The sequence below is a fragment of the Eremomyces bilateralis genome (genome assembly GCF_010015585.1).
Source record: "Eremomyces bilateralis CBS 781.70 unplaced genomic scaffold P152scaffold_13, whole genome shotgun sequence".
In the NCBI taxonomy this organism is placed as follows: Eukaryota; Fungi; Ascomycota; class Dothideomycetes; order Eremomycetales; family Eremomycetaceae; genus Eremomyces; species Eremomyces bilateralis.
The window spans coordinates 254,944-267,540 of NW_022985079.1; the positions used below are offsets into that span (position 1 = coordinate 254,944).

General features: G+C 49.3%; 3 protein-coding genes across 3 annotated transcripts; 1 reads left to right on the plus strand and 2 right to left on the minus strand.

Annotated features, from left to right (window-relative positions):
* Window positions 1–1,740: 1,740 nt before the first annotated feature.
* Window positions 1,741–2,719, minus strand: P152DRAFT_489208 (uncharacterized protein). Its single transcript, XM_033682133.1, has one exon. The coding sequence runs from the start codon at window positions 2,539–2,541 to the stop codon at window positions 1,918–1,920; it is 624 nt and encodes a 207-aa protein (XP_033533116.1). The 5' UTR covers window positions 2,542–2,719; the 3' UTR covers window positions 1,741–1,917.
* Window positions 2,720–7,043: 4,324 nt separating this feature from the next.
* Window positions 7,044–8,358, minus strand: P152DRAFT_418831 (P-loop containing nucleoside triphosphate hydrolase protein). Its single transcript, XM_033677111.1, has 2 exons — window positions 8,134–8,358; window positions 7,044–8,073 (listed from the first exon to the last, which is right to left on the minus strand). Exons 1-2 carry the CDS (start codon window positions 8,180–8,182, stop codon window positions 7,460–7,462), a joined length of 663 nt encoding a protein of 220 aa, XP_033533117.1. The 5' UTR covers window positions 8,183–8,358; the 3' UTR covers window positions 7,044–7,459.
* A 2,350-nt stretch (window positions 8,359–10,708) lies between these two features.
* Window positions 10,709–12,495, plus strand: P152DRAFT_489210 (uncharacterized protein; the record flags this gene model as incomplete). The annotated part of the gene is made up of 3 exons (XM_033682134.1): window positions 10,709–11,399; window positions 11,463–11,564; window positions 11,613–12,495. The coding sequence occupies exons 1-3, from the start codon at window positions 11,158–11,160 to the stop codon at window positions 12,493–12,495; spliced, it is 1,227 nt and encodes a 408-aa protein (XP_033533118.1). The 5' UTR covers window positions 10,709–11,157.
* Window positions 12,496–12,597: the final 102 nt, after the last annotated feature.

Genomic DNA, 12,597 nt, shown 5'->3' on the forward strand with positions numbered 1-12,597 from the left:
TTGATTACAGATACCATCCTTCGAAACCGAGAGATAGCGACTTCGGCCAAAGCTACGATCACCAGCCCTTCGATGCGCACAGCCCTAAAACATTCCGCCCGCCTAATCCCCCCATAGTCTTTGGTCTTGCGCTTTTTCACAGGATACAGAACCACAAAGACCAAGGGCCCGTTGAAAACCGGTGAAGCAAGATTTTAGCCGATCTGCTTAACAGAATCTCTCAGAAACATTGTCCTCCTAGTTACCGGTAAGGAAACTGCGGCGCCGGTTTAACCCGATCGTAGTGGGAGCTTCGAATCCAGTGGGAGAATCGGTGATCGAAATTTGGATGCTAGTTCTCCGTCACACCATAGAGACCGTTAGTGCTAATATGCCTCTCCTCTATCCGTACCACTGTCACAGTCTTACCAAGGTCTTTCCCTATTATTGAATGTTAAGGTTGGTCATTCACGTTGTTCGGAGACTCCATTTACCAGATTCAAAGAGAATGTGGTAATGAATTCTGACCCACCCCAGAATTGAAAAATATGGAACAAGTCTTGCTCAAATTACTTACTCTTCGACAGAGGAGCTCATTTTCCGGTCATTGCAACAACAAGCGGCCCAATGAATTCAAGAAGAGAAGCACTCCTTGAGATCATGCACATCTTTCAATCAAAGTTCCCCCACCGGGACTGTATAAAAAAGCAACTTTCCATGTCTTCTGGCTCAGATTTACATAGATGTTCACTTAACAGCATCGTTGGTCTTGCACTAGCTGACCTATCTACAAAGTGCCCACCGGACCCTTCTGCGCAAGCTGGCTGGCTCGGTGAGTCACAAGTGTCTTTTAAATTAAATGGCTTCTATCATGCAGCAACCTGGCATTTATTATCAGGATGTTAGTACGGACTTCCTGGAACTCTCCAGCGCATGCGTTACTGACACGACTACCTAGTCGCCGATCTGCAAGTGAACCGAAGCCCCTAGCGTTGCTATCAAGTATCAAACAAGGCCCAAGGCACCTGCGAGCGATGTCTTCGATACGTCTTCGAAGTTCGCGAGGGGGGCCGTGGGGTAGGCGTGCTGCCGCCCGACGTGGTGTACTCTACAGTAGTATACAAGCCAAATGTAGTCCTTGCAGCCACGCTCACCACCAGTGCTACGTTGTAAGTTTGGTTCGGGCCTGTTGCGCATGCGTTTGCCTTATGCGGTACTACCTCCCCCCGTCGACTTTCATTTGCTGATCAATGCGATGCTTCGGCTACGTGGAATCGCCATAGGCATCCGCTTTAAGGAGAGGGAACCAACTGGTCGACATACATTCACTGATGGCTGGATGCATTCCGACTTCTCATAAGAGGAAAATAAATTTCGCTAGCGTTAATTCCAGTTTTCTAGCAAATTCCCCCAACTAGCCTCGCCTGAACCGTGGCGGAGTGAGACCTCGCACATACTTCTTGATGCGACCAGTAGAGCCTGTATGACATGACATGGTCTGGATGCGTGAGGTCTGCGATTACTAAGTTTTATTAATCTAAACTGAAGAGAGAGGAAAGGAAGAAACCTCCCAGGGCCTCTACGCCCGAGATATCGATTCTCCTCTCTGCTCTCCTAATACACAGCTCCCACATGACTGTCTCCTTGATAGTCCTCCATGTAATTCACCAGCCACATTTCTGTGGCAATCAGCCACACCCAAGTGCCCAGGCCACAGGCCTGGGACCATAACATGAAATCCCCATAAAGCCTCATGTCAAACCGGTGATTGCAATGATTTTTCCGGGCTCGGTATATGTTCCATTTACAGGCATCGCCCCTCCTCCGCTCGTAACAACATATAGAACCTCCCCTCTTGCATCGAATTGGGCTGACGTTGGGCCCACGAGCTCAATGCTGCCAGGGGCGCCATAAACGACCTCCGATTGCCCACTTTGATCAATCTTGAGGACATGGTTGGAAGTGAGAGCCGCAAAGGTAAGCATTGCCATCGCCAGCCAAATCAAAGCCGTCTGCGACGGTTGCGATTGGTATCATTTCGACTGAACCGACTGGTTGCCCCTTCCTCAAGTCCACCTTGACTTTATTGAACGTTTCCGCATAGGAGTTCGTGAAATAGGCATACTGTCCCCGCATGTGGATGCCATTTATGCCGATCGGTGCGAAGTCCGGGAGAAAAGGCGATTTCAAAGCGGGATCGTCCAAGAAAAGACGGTATTCGCCAGTGCGTATATCGAGGGCATATATGAGACCCTGTGAGCTCTCGGCAATGAGAGCAATATGACTCTCCGGTTCGAGCATCGTTATGCCATTCAATAGGGTATCTGAAAAGGAAGCCAGCTGCCTAGCCTTTGGTCTCCCCTGGAAGTCTATTTTCCAGACCGATAAAGTGTCGGGGATGGTAACCGGGGGGGGTGCCTTCGAATTGCCCGGCCACAACAAGGTATTTATGGTCCTCAACTCGAGTGATGCCCAGTAAACCGGTCGCATCGGGGATTGTATACGCAATCTCAGCAGTTCCTTTCCAGGGATTAACACGATATATGTTCGCTTCGGTTTCATCGAGGCGGGTGACAAGCAATTGTCCGGAGGGCTCCACGACTAGGTTCTCGTACCAAGAGCCATTGTCCGGAGCTTGGTATACAGTCCTCGCTGAGATGGGCCGGTTCCTAGCTGAACTTCCTGGAATGGAAAAGAATAGGAACAGAAGAGAAGGTACGAGACTCCGAGTGAGAATCATGACAGGCAAGATGAAGATATGCTTTCAACAATGAGGGAGTAATTGCTCCAACAGAGTTATTTAGCCACAGGATAGAAATGGTTCAGAACAAATGAAATCCGGCATCTGGGAACTTATATAGTGGTTGAACTCGGCCATCCCGATTCCCTCTATCCCGTACGTTGGTCAACCACAGGATGAGAACTAGATCAGTCTTCATTTTCCCAGTTGAAAAACCAGCTACCATCTGCGCACTTGTAGCATGAAAGGGGCAAATACGTTGCAACATGTCTAGGATCTTCGTGATTTTAGAGCCACGAAGCTAAAATACATGCGACACTTGGTCCAATACCTGTTTTAGTCGTCTTGCTCTGACTCTTTCTTTATTGGTTCATTTGGATGACTTTGCCACAAAAGTCTCATTCCCAAAGATATGTCGGAACTATGTTGCCTCGACCATCTCCTCTATACTCGAGTGGTAGATGGTTCGGCTACGAGACACGGATGACTGAAAGACTATGTCCAGCGGAACCATTTAGAGTGAGCGGCCACCGTGAATGGAGGTTTCATCCGGAAATCTGATATTGCTTGGACAATGAACTGATTTCCCCAGGATCCGCCAGTGCTGGTCATGAACTCTGCGGTAAAAGGGCAGTGAGCCGAATGATCCTCCCTTCGGGTCACGATTTCGGTGTCAACGATCGTGAGTCAGGCAGATGAAAGAACAGTGCCTGTAGCCAAGTTTGATCGGAAGTCAGGTAGAAGGGAGATAATTGTACGGCAACAGACCTTGTGGCGATCGAGATGTATTGGAAGGTCCAACAGAGCCTCAAGCTTTATAGTTCAAACCTGTCCACTCCGTGACCGTATCTTCACCCTATTTCCTTCCAATATCCGTTGCCAGAACAGCACGCTGGTAGTCACAGGGAGGCCCATAACTCAATTCGATGACCGGGTCCCGTCATATTGACCATTTGCTTCCCTCCCAATCAGTGGCTTTGGAAATCGAGATGTCTGCAGCCATGAACAGCCGGTGCCATTGCAGTGCTCCCATGTACCATTCTCATTCTAACGATTTAAATCCCCGCCATCAGACCCCCAAGCACCAGCTACACGTCTTGTGTTGCAGTCGCCTTCCCTGCAGCTCTCCGAAACATTTTCTCATCTCCTTTCGTCCGCCCTTCCTATTGTATCCTTGTGCCACAAATTTCAAGTGGTTGTTCGAGGGAGAGAGGAATTTCGTGGAGGAGTTGAGGAGACATTCGATGAAGAGGAGTTCGATAAGGATATTCTCGAGAGAATGCCTTGAGGGTGGGACATGCCGGAGAGGGCATATAACGGCGCTGTGCGGAGGTCGCGGCGTCTAAAAGAATCCCCAATTTAGCTTTTTCTCGCTTGTTGAATTGTCTTTTCATGAGTGCCTGTAGGCGTTCGGTCCTCAGGAACGTTCCATTTTGTGAGTTCCGTAGGAGTCCGAATAGCCCAGTGGCGTATCCTTGACCCCATAGATTCCGATGCATGGTGGGCAAAACCTTTCCAACTGTCTTGGGAATGGGGGTCGATCCCGAGTTTTCGAGAAAGGCAGTCTGATCGGCTCGGATTACGGTCTGCATGTTCGGTGCTTACTTCTGACATAGCCGCTATCCGATTAGAAAATGTCCACTAGAATCATATCGCATGTCGGTACTGCACCATACCGGAAAGGCCCTCGGCGGGGATTCAGTCGGTCGAATGGTGTCAATGGTATACTCGGAAATTCTAGGCCCGGGATGAGGGCTGGCTGAATTGATCGATCCAGGGCGTCCGTCCAGTTACAGGAGCGCAGTCGTCGTTTATGGTGATCAGGTCGATATTCGTGCCCTCGATTCCCATTGGCATCGTGTCCATCCACTAAACCATCTTGAGTTCAAAGAATTTTGGCCGAATAACTTCTAACTTACGTCATCAAAGGATAGGCGCCAGCCAACTGAGGAGAACTGATTCATTGTGTGCAATTTCTCAAGGTCCTCCGCTTACTCCTCCACCGTTAGCTTTCCGCCCCTCATCTCTTCTTTGACCAAGGCGTGGGAGGACTCGATCCGTGTTTGAAGTTCCTGTAATATGTGAAGATTAGTAAACGGCTTTAAGAACATGTCAGATTAAACTTACCGATGGAGAGAAACCGGCAGCACTCCATTCAAGGCACGTACTACCGGGAGAAGCTGTTCATGGTGCCACTAGGTGTTGATTTCATCGTTTTCACGGCGGAATTTGAAGAAACAGTTAGCAGTGCTCCAACAGAATTAGAGGCTGAAGGTGTAGACTCGAAATCTGAATGGAAGTCGTTTGCTTTTGCTCCTCTCCTCCATCCCCATCAAATCACCCTCTTGTAACGGATGAACATAGAGGTGGTGGGAACTGGGCTTCTGGCCCTGTTGGCTCCTAGTGTCTCGAGCTCCCAGACAAAGTATGCTGACCTGTACCGAATGTTCAGACGACTTTGACAAACCTGTGCTCTTCTCTAACCGTTCCAGCATCTGCTGCCAGTGACCCAACTGAAGGGGGGGCATGAGGGTCGGAAAATGATTGCGTGGTCGGATCCTGGGCTTCTCGAGAAAAAGATTGCTGGCCGGTCCCGACGCTTACCTGGCTAATGACTGCATTCTCCGCGCCGAAGCATCTCTGGAGAAGAGGTGCTGCCCGTGAACAGAAGCTTGTCTGCTTTATGAATTCCGGCCGTGCCCTTGGCCGGGCCTTTCGGGGGGCCTCGATCCACAACGACCCCAGTGATGGTACAAGTGACCGCGTGGTTCGGAACCTGAAATTTCTGGAGAGCCGCTCCCAGAAGAAGCGTCGCTTTCGTAAGGCAAATATTGAGGTATCCTTCCAAAATAAGGATAGTCCTCGCTAAACAATCGGGGCACTTTTCCGCAGGAAGAATGGCCCTCGCTAGGTGAAAATCGCGGAAATCTTCCAAAGGAAGCCCACGACTTAAGGTTAGATTCAGGGGCTCTTATAAGAGACTTCCCGCCGTATGTGCTTCCTGGGTGGCTTTCCTAAGCTGATCCCTGGTCCGGACGCCCCGGGTGACTACCATAAGTTGATCCCTGGAGTGTGCTCCTTAGGTGGCCTCCATCAGAAGTTTGTACCGGCTCATGGCCTAAAAGCCAGACTGATCGATATCCATAGACTCACCCATGCCGCGAACGGTGGGTTTATTGAACTAAGGCATGGACGGACGTTCGCGGCCCCCTGGATTCTGGGAACTCGAATGGTATGGGTTATTGGAATCCATTTTCTTGCTGGAAACTGTGATGCTGTTGATGGCGGTAGGTCGCGAATTTCGATGATGATGTGTGTAAGTGTGGGTATGAGCGTTGAGAGAAGCGTGGATGTTGACAAACGAAAAGAAACAACCAAGTCTCTTGGGTTTGAACTAAAATTTATAGAACGCTGAATTCAACTGATAGCGGTCACACGATACACAACATTCGTCTACTCTTGTCTCTTATCATATGCTCACTTTTCCAATCCACTTGGAGTAGACCAAATTGACGACTCAGTGACTTGGACATACGGCTCCAGCCAGTGTAAATCGGCAGGATATTAGAGCTATCATCTGTTAATTTTCCGTAATTAAATAACCTTTTACCGTGTGCTTCCGCCTACATGGTCTGGGGATGTGCTTCAATCGTGCTATGCCGTCAATTCTGTCCACCGGGCATCTCTGACCAGCTCAGGGGTTCTCTTCCCCGGGGATGAACGTCTGCCATGTCTCATTTGAACAACTGAACAACTAAAAATAACTCTTTCTCTGCATCTACCTATCTCAGGCAAATGAATATGCACGATCTAGTTTTTTCGAATCCTAGAGATATGCTTCAAGGTTTAGGAATCGTCATTCTATGCATTGCTAGACGTCCAGCGATTGGACTAGTTTTTGAGATCGCGTTTCCGTGATGTCTCTCCGCCAAACGAAAGATGAGGCAAAGCTGCCTATTTCGCTTCAGGATGTCAACATTCCATGTTTATTTGCGAATTCGAGCAGAGGAATTGATTATCAGCAATATCAGACCAGATTATCCTTCCCAGCCCCCTTGATCCCTCGACCAATATCAGCGTGTGTGGTGTTTAACGTTAGCCAGAGCGAGTCCGTTCTGATCCACGAGGACCAGTGGTTGAGGAATTCAGGAGCTGGAGCGCATCAGGCCGCATCAGGTAATGTGAAGTGCAATGCGCAGCTTCTTGACCTAAGTCTTCTACTCCCCGCATCCCAATTCCGGTCGCCGCGTACCCGAAGCTCGAAATCATCGCCAGCATGGCTGCCCTCATTCTCGGCATCGCAGGCTTCGTCACCCACAGCGTCCTGAAGATCAAGCACAAACGGAAAGAAAAGGAACGGCAGAGGCTCGAGCAGCTGGAAGAAAGCGAAAGGGCAGGGAGATTGCGGCACAATGGTGAGAGGCGAGGGTCAAGAGACTCGAATCTCAATAGCGAAGACGAAGCACTACCGAGCTACGAAGCGGTTGCACGGGAGGATCGGCAATTTCGAAAGTCGAGGAGAAGGGATGCAGGATAGCATGGTGGATTGAGGTTGTCTGTGATATTAAGATCAAGATATGAGTAATGACGGCGGACAAAGGCTTTGATTCTAAGCGTCCCGGTGTATATGGATTGGATCTGGTGTTTGGCAGAGACGCATAATGATTCGGACGGCGTAACGAATCCTAACGTTCATTCGAAATGAGAAATTCCAGAGTTAAGGGTATCATATCCATCATATCATCGCATCGTTGGCGGTCGCGCCTCTTTATTCCATTTGACCCGACTGCATAGCCATTCGACCGCCTCTGTGACTCCGGTGCCAGTCAATGCACTACATGGCAGGACGCGGCTGTCTCTAACGCTCCCACCTTTCTCTCCTTCGAATACCTTCCTCACCAGTCCCTCCTTGATCCTGACGACCTCCACACAGTCTTCCCTGTCTTGCTTGTTCGCCAGAACCAGGACTGGGACGCCCTCCGTGTCTTGATTCAGTAGAACGTCCTCGAGGACGAGTTTGCATTCCTCCAACCGCCCAAAATCATCTTCGTTGTGGCCGTCGGGGCTCGATAGTTTCGCCAGCTCCGCGTCGCCGATGTCCGTGCTATCGATCACGAAGACGATCGCATGACAGCTTGAGTAATAGCTTTGCCATAGTCCTCGTAGGCTGTGCTGTCCCCCGATATCCCAAATCTTCAAATACATATCGGGAAGGGAGATGGTCGAGACATTTTGACCGACGGTAGGGACAGTCTTTAGGTTCGGATGTTGGGTGGTAGAATGAGCGGCTTTGATTTGTTCGAGAAGAGTGGTTTTGCCCGCATTGTCAAGGCCTAATAGTAAGACGGAGAATTCTGCGCGGTTCTGCATTAGTGATCCCATCTGTTGCAGGGGGAGAGTGTGTTTTTACATACCTTCTTTGCTGGTCGCATACATATACAGGCCTTTCATCAAGTGATACATCGTGAGAATACCCGGCGCATGCCAGCCATGGATCCCGATCGAACAATTCTGAGTGAAAGGATTCAAGAAAGGGCTAACGATGGCACATAGCAGTCAGTAACAGTTTCCACTGCGTAAAGTAGGCATCACAAAGACATTTCAGAAAACAGCGGCGTGAACAGAGAAGTTGAGCTTGTTCCTATTGTGATCCTTGCATAGAGACACCTGAATCGAATCTGATATCCATTGATCCATCCAACCCCACATGTGGTTTAGCGCAGCTTAGCGTCATTGCCCATTGCTACCAGGTCTGGTTGAAGACTTCCGTTCTTAATTGCCATCTCAATTCAATCTGCATCCAACCAGAACTGGATATCTGCATCTATCATGGCCGGAAATGAAGTGCAGCAGCTCAGAAAAAGGAGGATACTCATTAAAAGGTAGAGAAATAGTACCTACATCCGGGGTGCAGGAAATTAATGGCCCTTCCTCTTCAGCGTCTACCTCCAGCCTACTGAACTCGGTACCTTTGGAAGGTACCTACTATATATGAGCAACGGTTGAGACCACTCGATTCCCTGGAGATATGCTTCAGAGCCGTCAATCTCTTCCTCGTACCAGTATTCTTTCCAAGTCCATAACCATGCAGAATTCAACCCTGTCGGCTCAGTATTGCAACAACCAGAAATTAAGACTAGCCAACAGATTTCAATCAGAGAATACTGTCGAGGTCGCTGGGGAGGAGCACACGATGCTCATCGGAGCCTGGAGGGAGCCTGGAAGCAGCTGACATTCTAGAAGCTTTCCTAAACTATGCGAGGATGGAATTAGGGCAGCATCAATCTTGTTGCATCACGAAAACGAGGATGATCAAAAGCCGAGATAGCGGGACGGTTTAGCCCGATCGCCGGAATAGGAATGGCATCGTCTGATGAAAAACGTGGGTTAATGCATGTTGCATCATCTATATACTCTTCTCTGGACTACAGACACGGTTCCCGAGGATCAGACAAATTTTAACTTTCAAAATCTTTGGAGGATGCGGAACTCGGGAACATGCACCCAATGGGACAAGAAGGGCACAAATTGCAAAGATATCAACCCCGAGAGCTTGTCTCTAATGTCGTACATCATTTGGATAGTCACCGAACGGATCCACGACCTGCCTTCTTGGAGAATGCATGTGCAGCAGTATTCATAACGCCGCAACCTATCCTTACCTACCTATGTATGACGCCCGAGGAACTGGGAATAATAATATGAGTGCTTGATATCAACAATGGTACCACCCCAGGCCGTTGCACGACACATTCCCGTATTACTCTTCTCTCTCTCGCTCCGGGTCATCATGTCCCTGGAGTTGTTGAAAGGCAGAGTCTTCGTGATTTCGGAGCGAACGTATAGGGTGGAATAATCGAAATCGAAGCTCGACTGGACACAACTTGAATGACCCCGGATTTCAGTATTATAAAGTATGAGTACCTGTTGGAATACGCCGAGTGAGGAACAATGATGAACTCATCGCCACGACGATTCAAAGTTCCAGCTCCAGGGTGGTTGATGACGGGCGCCCCGGCCCGAGACTGGTTCGTGAAACGGTCCAACCTCGTCGACCGCCGTTTACCTTTCCCATCACCACGCAATTCCACCTTCCTCCATCCAACCAATTGCTCATCGTTTATCTACTCTGCTGCTCATCCCTGTTTCCTGTCTTATTCCCTCAAAGGACCATCGTCATCATTGGCTTCTTGCGCTTGCGCTTACCGATACATCCCGACAACAGTGGCCATCCTAGTTCCGCCTGCGGTCTCTCGGCTGAACTTCCCTACGTTCCTATCGGCGGTCCAATATTATTAGGGTTCTTATTGGGCCGCGATTCGAGCCGCTGAACGTCCGGGACAAGAAAGAATCGAATGCGCAGGGGCAGGTTCGGAGAAGGTCCTGTTCAAGGTGACCGCAAGTATTCCCCAGCTTGAAAGGTATCTTATACTTCTCGGCTGGATCGAGAAGACAAAACCTTTCGGCTCGATGGTAAGTCCAAACCGTTTTTTATCATCCTTCCACAGCTCTTAAACTTTCTTGGGTTTGCCTCTGAATTCTCGCTCATCCATTCTTGCTTTTCCCCTTATCTTCGAGCCAAGGTGTGGTGCGGAAGGTGGCTAGCCGTCAAACTTGACGTTGTCGCATTCAGAACCATAGACGGAAAAAGTTATTAAGTCCTGTGGATTTGAAATTTCCTTCGTCGCCGGATTATTACTTGCGCAGGCCGCGATTCGTCCATTTGTCGTCGCAAGAGGAAAGAGTCGAGCGGGTTCGCCTCACTACCGTAGGGAGATCTCAAGTGCCGGCGTTCGAGCGTGCTGAGTGGCCCACGTTGTTGACGGGAATCGAAACAAATAACTTGCAACATTCGCCTCATCCTGCGAGGAGAACAACTCGACTGCCGGCATCAAACGCATCGAACATCATGCGTGAGATATGGTGGTTGTAAGGCGAACCTGGAGGCGACTGGGTTGCCCACCCATGTGAAACTGACAGGTATTTTGGCGATACCAGAAGTTGTACCACATCGCAGTCGTTGCGACTCAAGTCCTGGAAGTCCTGTGCTTTGTTTGTATTTCTATCCCAGAACCTGCGAGCTCTCGGCGTGTCTACTCTGCCCTCCCCGATCATCTTCACCGTTCTTTTAGGAAATCTTCTTCGTTGGCGTTCGTGTCTTGCACCGCTCTATAATTCATGTGTCCGCCTTGAGCGGAATCTATCAATTGTTCCAGTGCGATTCCTGCTACCCCTATCTTCAGCAATACCCTATTCGTTGAGTTGATACATCGCATGCGCACGTTCATCACTGTCCTCAGCGATCTGAGTGGGTGAACGTCCCCAAGCGCTCTCGATTTCAGTTCCTGCTGCCGTTTGCATGTACTGTTGACGTGCATTGCAAACGCCAGGAATACACGATAGCGCCACACCACTTTGCTCCCTGTCTTGCTTTCACTATGTCCTCTCCTCATTCGTCAGCTCCACCATCAGTAGAGGCTGAACGCCATGGCCAACCACCGCTCAAAGAGCTTGAGCGCGCTCCTCCAGGATCGAGGTTAACTTTGATGCGCTATCTACAGGATCTAAACGATGCCGAGACTCCAGCGAGTCCGCTTGAACCGAGATATCATACCGGAAAGCTTCCGAATAGCAAGACCGGTGATGGAAAGCCACGGTTAATGTTGATGGGGCAAAGAAGGTGCGTCCGCAGTCATGTATCGTAGGAAGGGCACATAAATAATCGTGATATTTAATTTCATAGGAGTGGAAAGTCATCCATATCCAGCGTGGTGTTTCATAAGCTCCCTCCGAGTGAGACACTGTACCTTGAGACTACCACAAAGATCAAGAAGGAAGCTATGCAGTAAGTTCTGCTCCCGTTGTACATGGCATCAAAACTCACACCTCCTAGCTCATTCATGGATTTCCAAGTTTGGGATTTCCCAGGTCACCTTGATTATACTGGACCGGAATTCGATCCTGAGAATCTTTTCGACGAGATCGGCGCATTAATCTGGGTTATCGATGCACAAGACGAATACCTGGAGGCCATTCACCGCCTGAATCGAATGATCATCTACCTCCAAAGCAGTTATCCCGCTATCAACATTGAGGTGTTCGTCCACAAAGTAGATGGATTATCGGATGACTATCGGGGAGATACTTTCCGTGACATCATTCAGCGAGTTCAGGACGAGCTCAGCGACAACAACTACGAAAATCCACCGGTCAGCTTCTACCAGACGAGCATCTACGATCATTCCATTTTCGAGGCCTTCTCCAAGGTCATTCAAAAACTCATCCCTCAACTCCCGACACTCGAGGCACTTCTGAACTCTTTGTGTTCGAATAGCCGCATCGAGAAAGCGTACTTGTTTGACGTCCTCAGCAAGATTTACATCGCTACCGACACTTCTCCCACCGATATCGGCAGCTATGCGATCTGCTCCGACTACATCGACGTCGTTATCGACGTTTCGGAGATCTACGGTTGGGATCGATTCATGCAGATAGGGTCTACTACTGCGGGGGAAGTTGGGCTTGAAGAGACGGGAAACCAAGACGCTGATAGCGTCATCACCATGGACAGGAAAGCCCACAACTACCTGTATTTGAAGGAGATCAATAAGTATGCCAATCCTTCGACTATCCTAAATGTGCTGACAGTCTGCTCGCTTAGGTACCTGGCATTGATATGCCTAATGGGTGAAGACTCTCCAGCAGGGAGGAAGCCGCTCATTGACCACAATGTCAGCGTCTTTCAGGATGCTTTGAAGCAGGTGTTTCCGAGATGATATTCTTGCACAAGCATTCCAACGGCCAGCGAATAGACTACTGGTTTGAAGTTGCGTTGGATTCCAGCATCAACAAACCTATTGCATACTGCTCATATTCAA

Bases quoted from the DNA above. Each gene is read 5' to 3' on its own strand.
- P152DRAFT_489208 (XM_033682133.1), bottom strand. From the start codon at position 2,541: ATGAAACCGAAGCGAACATATATCGTGTTAATCCCTGGAAAGGAACTG.
- P152DRAFT_418831 (XM_033677111.1), bottom strand. From the start codon at position 8,182: ATGTATCACTTGATGAAAGGCCTGTATATGTATGCGACCAGCAAAGAA. The intron at 8,074-8,133 runs GTATGTAAAAAC...AGAACCGCGCAG, and splicing joins GTATGCGACCAGCAAAGAAG to AATTCTCCGTCTTACTATTA.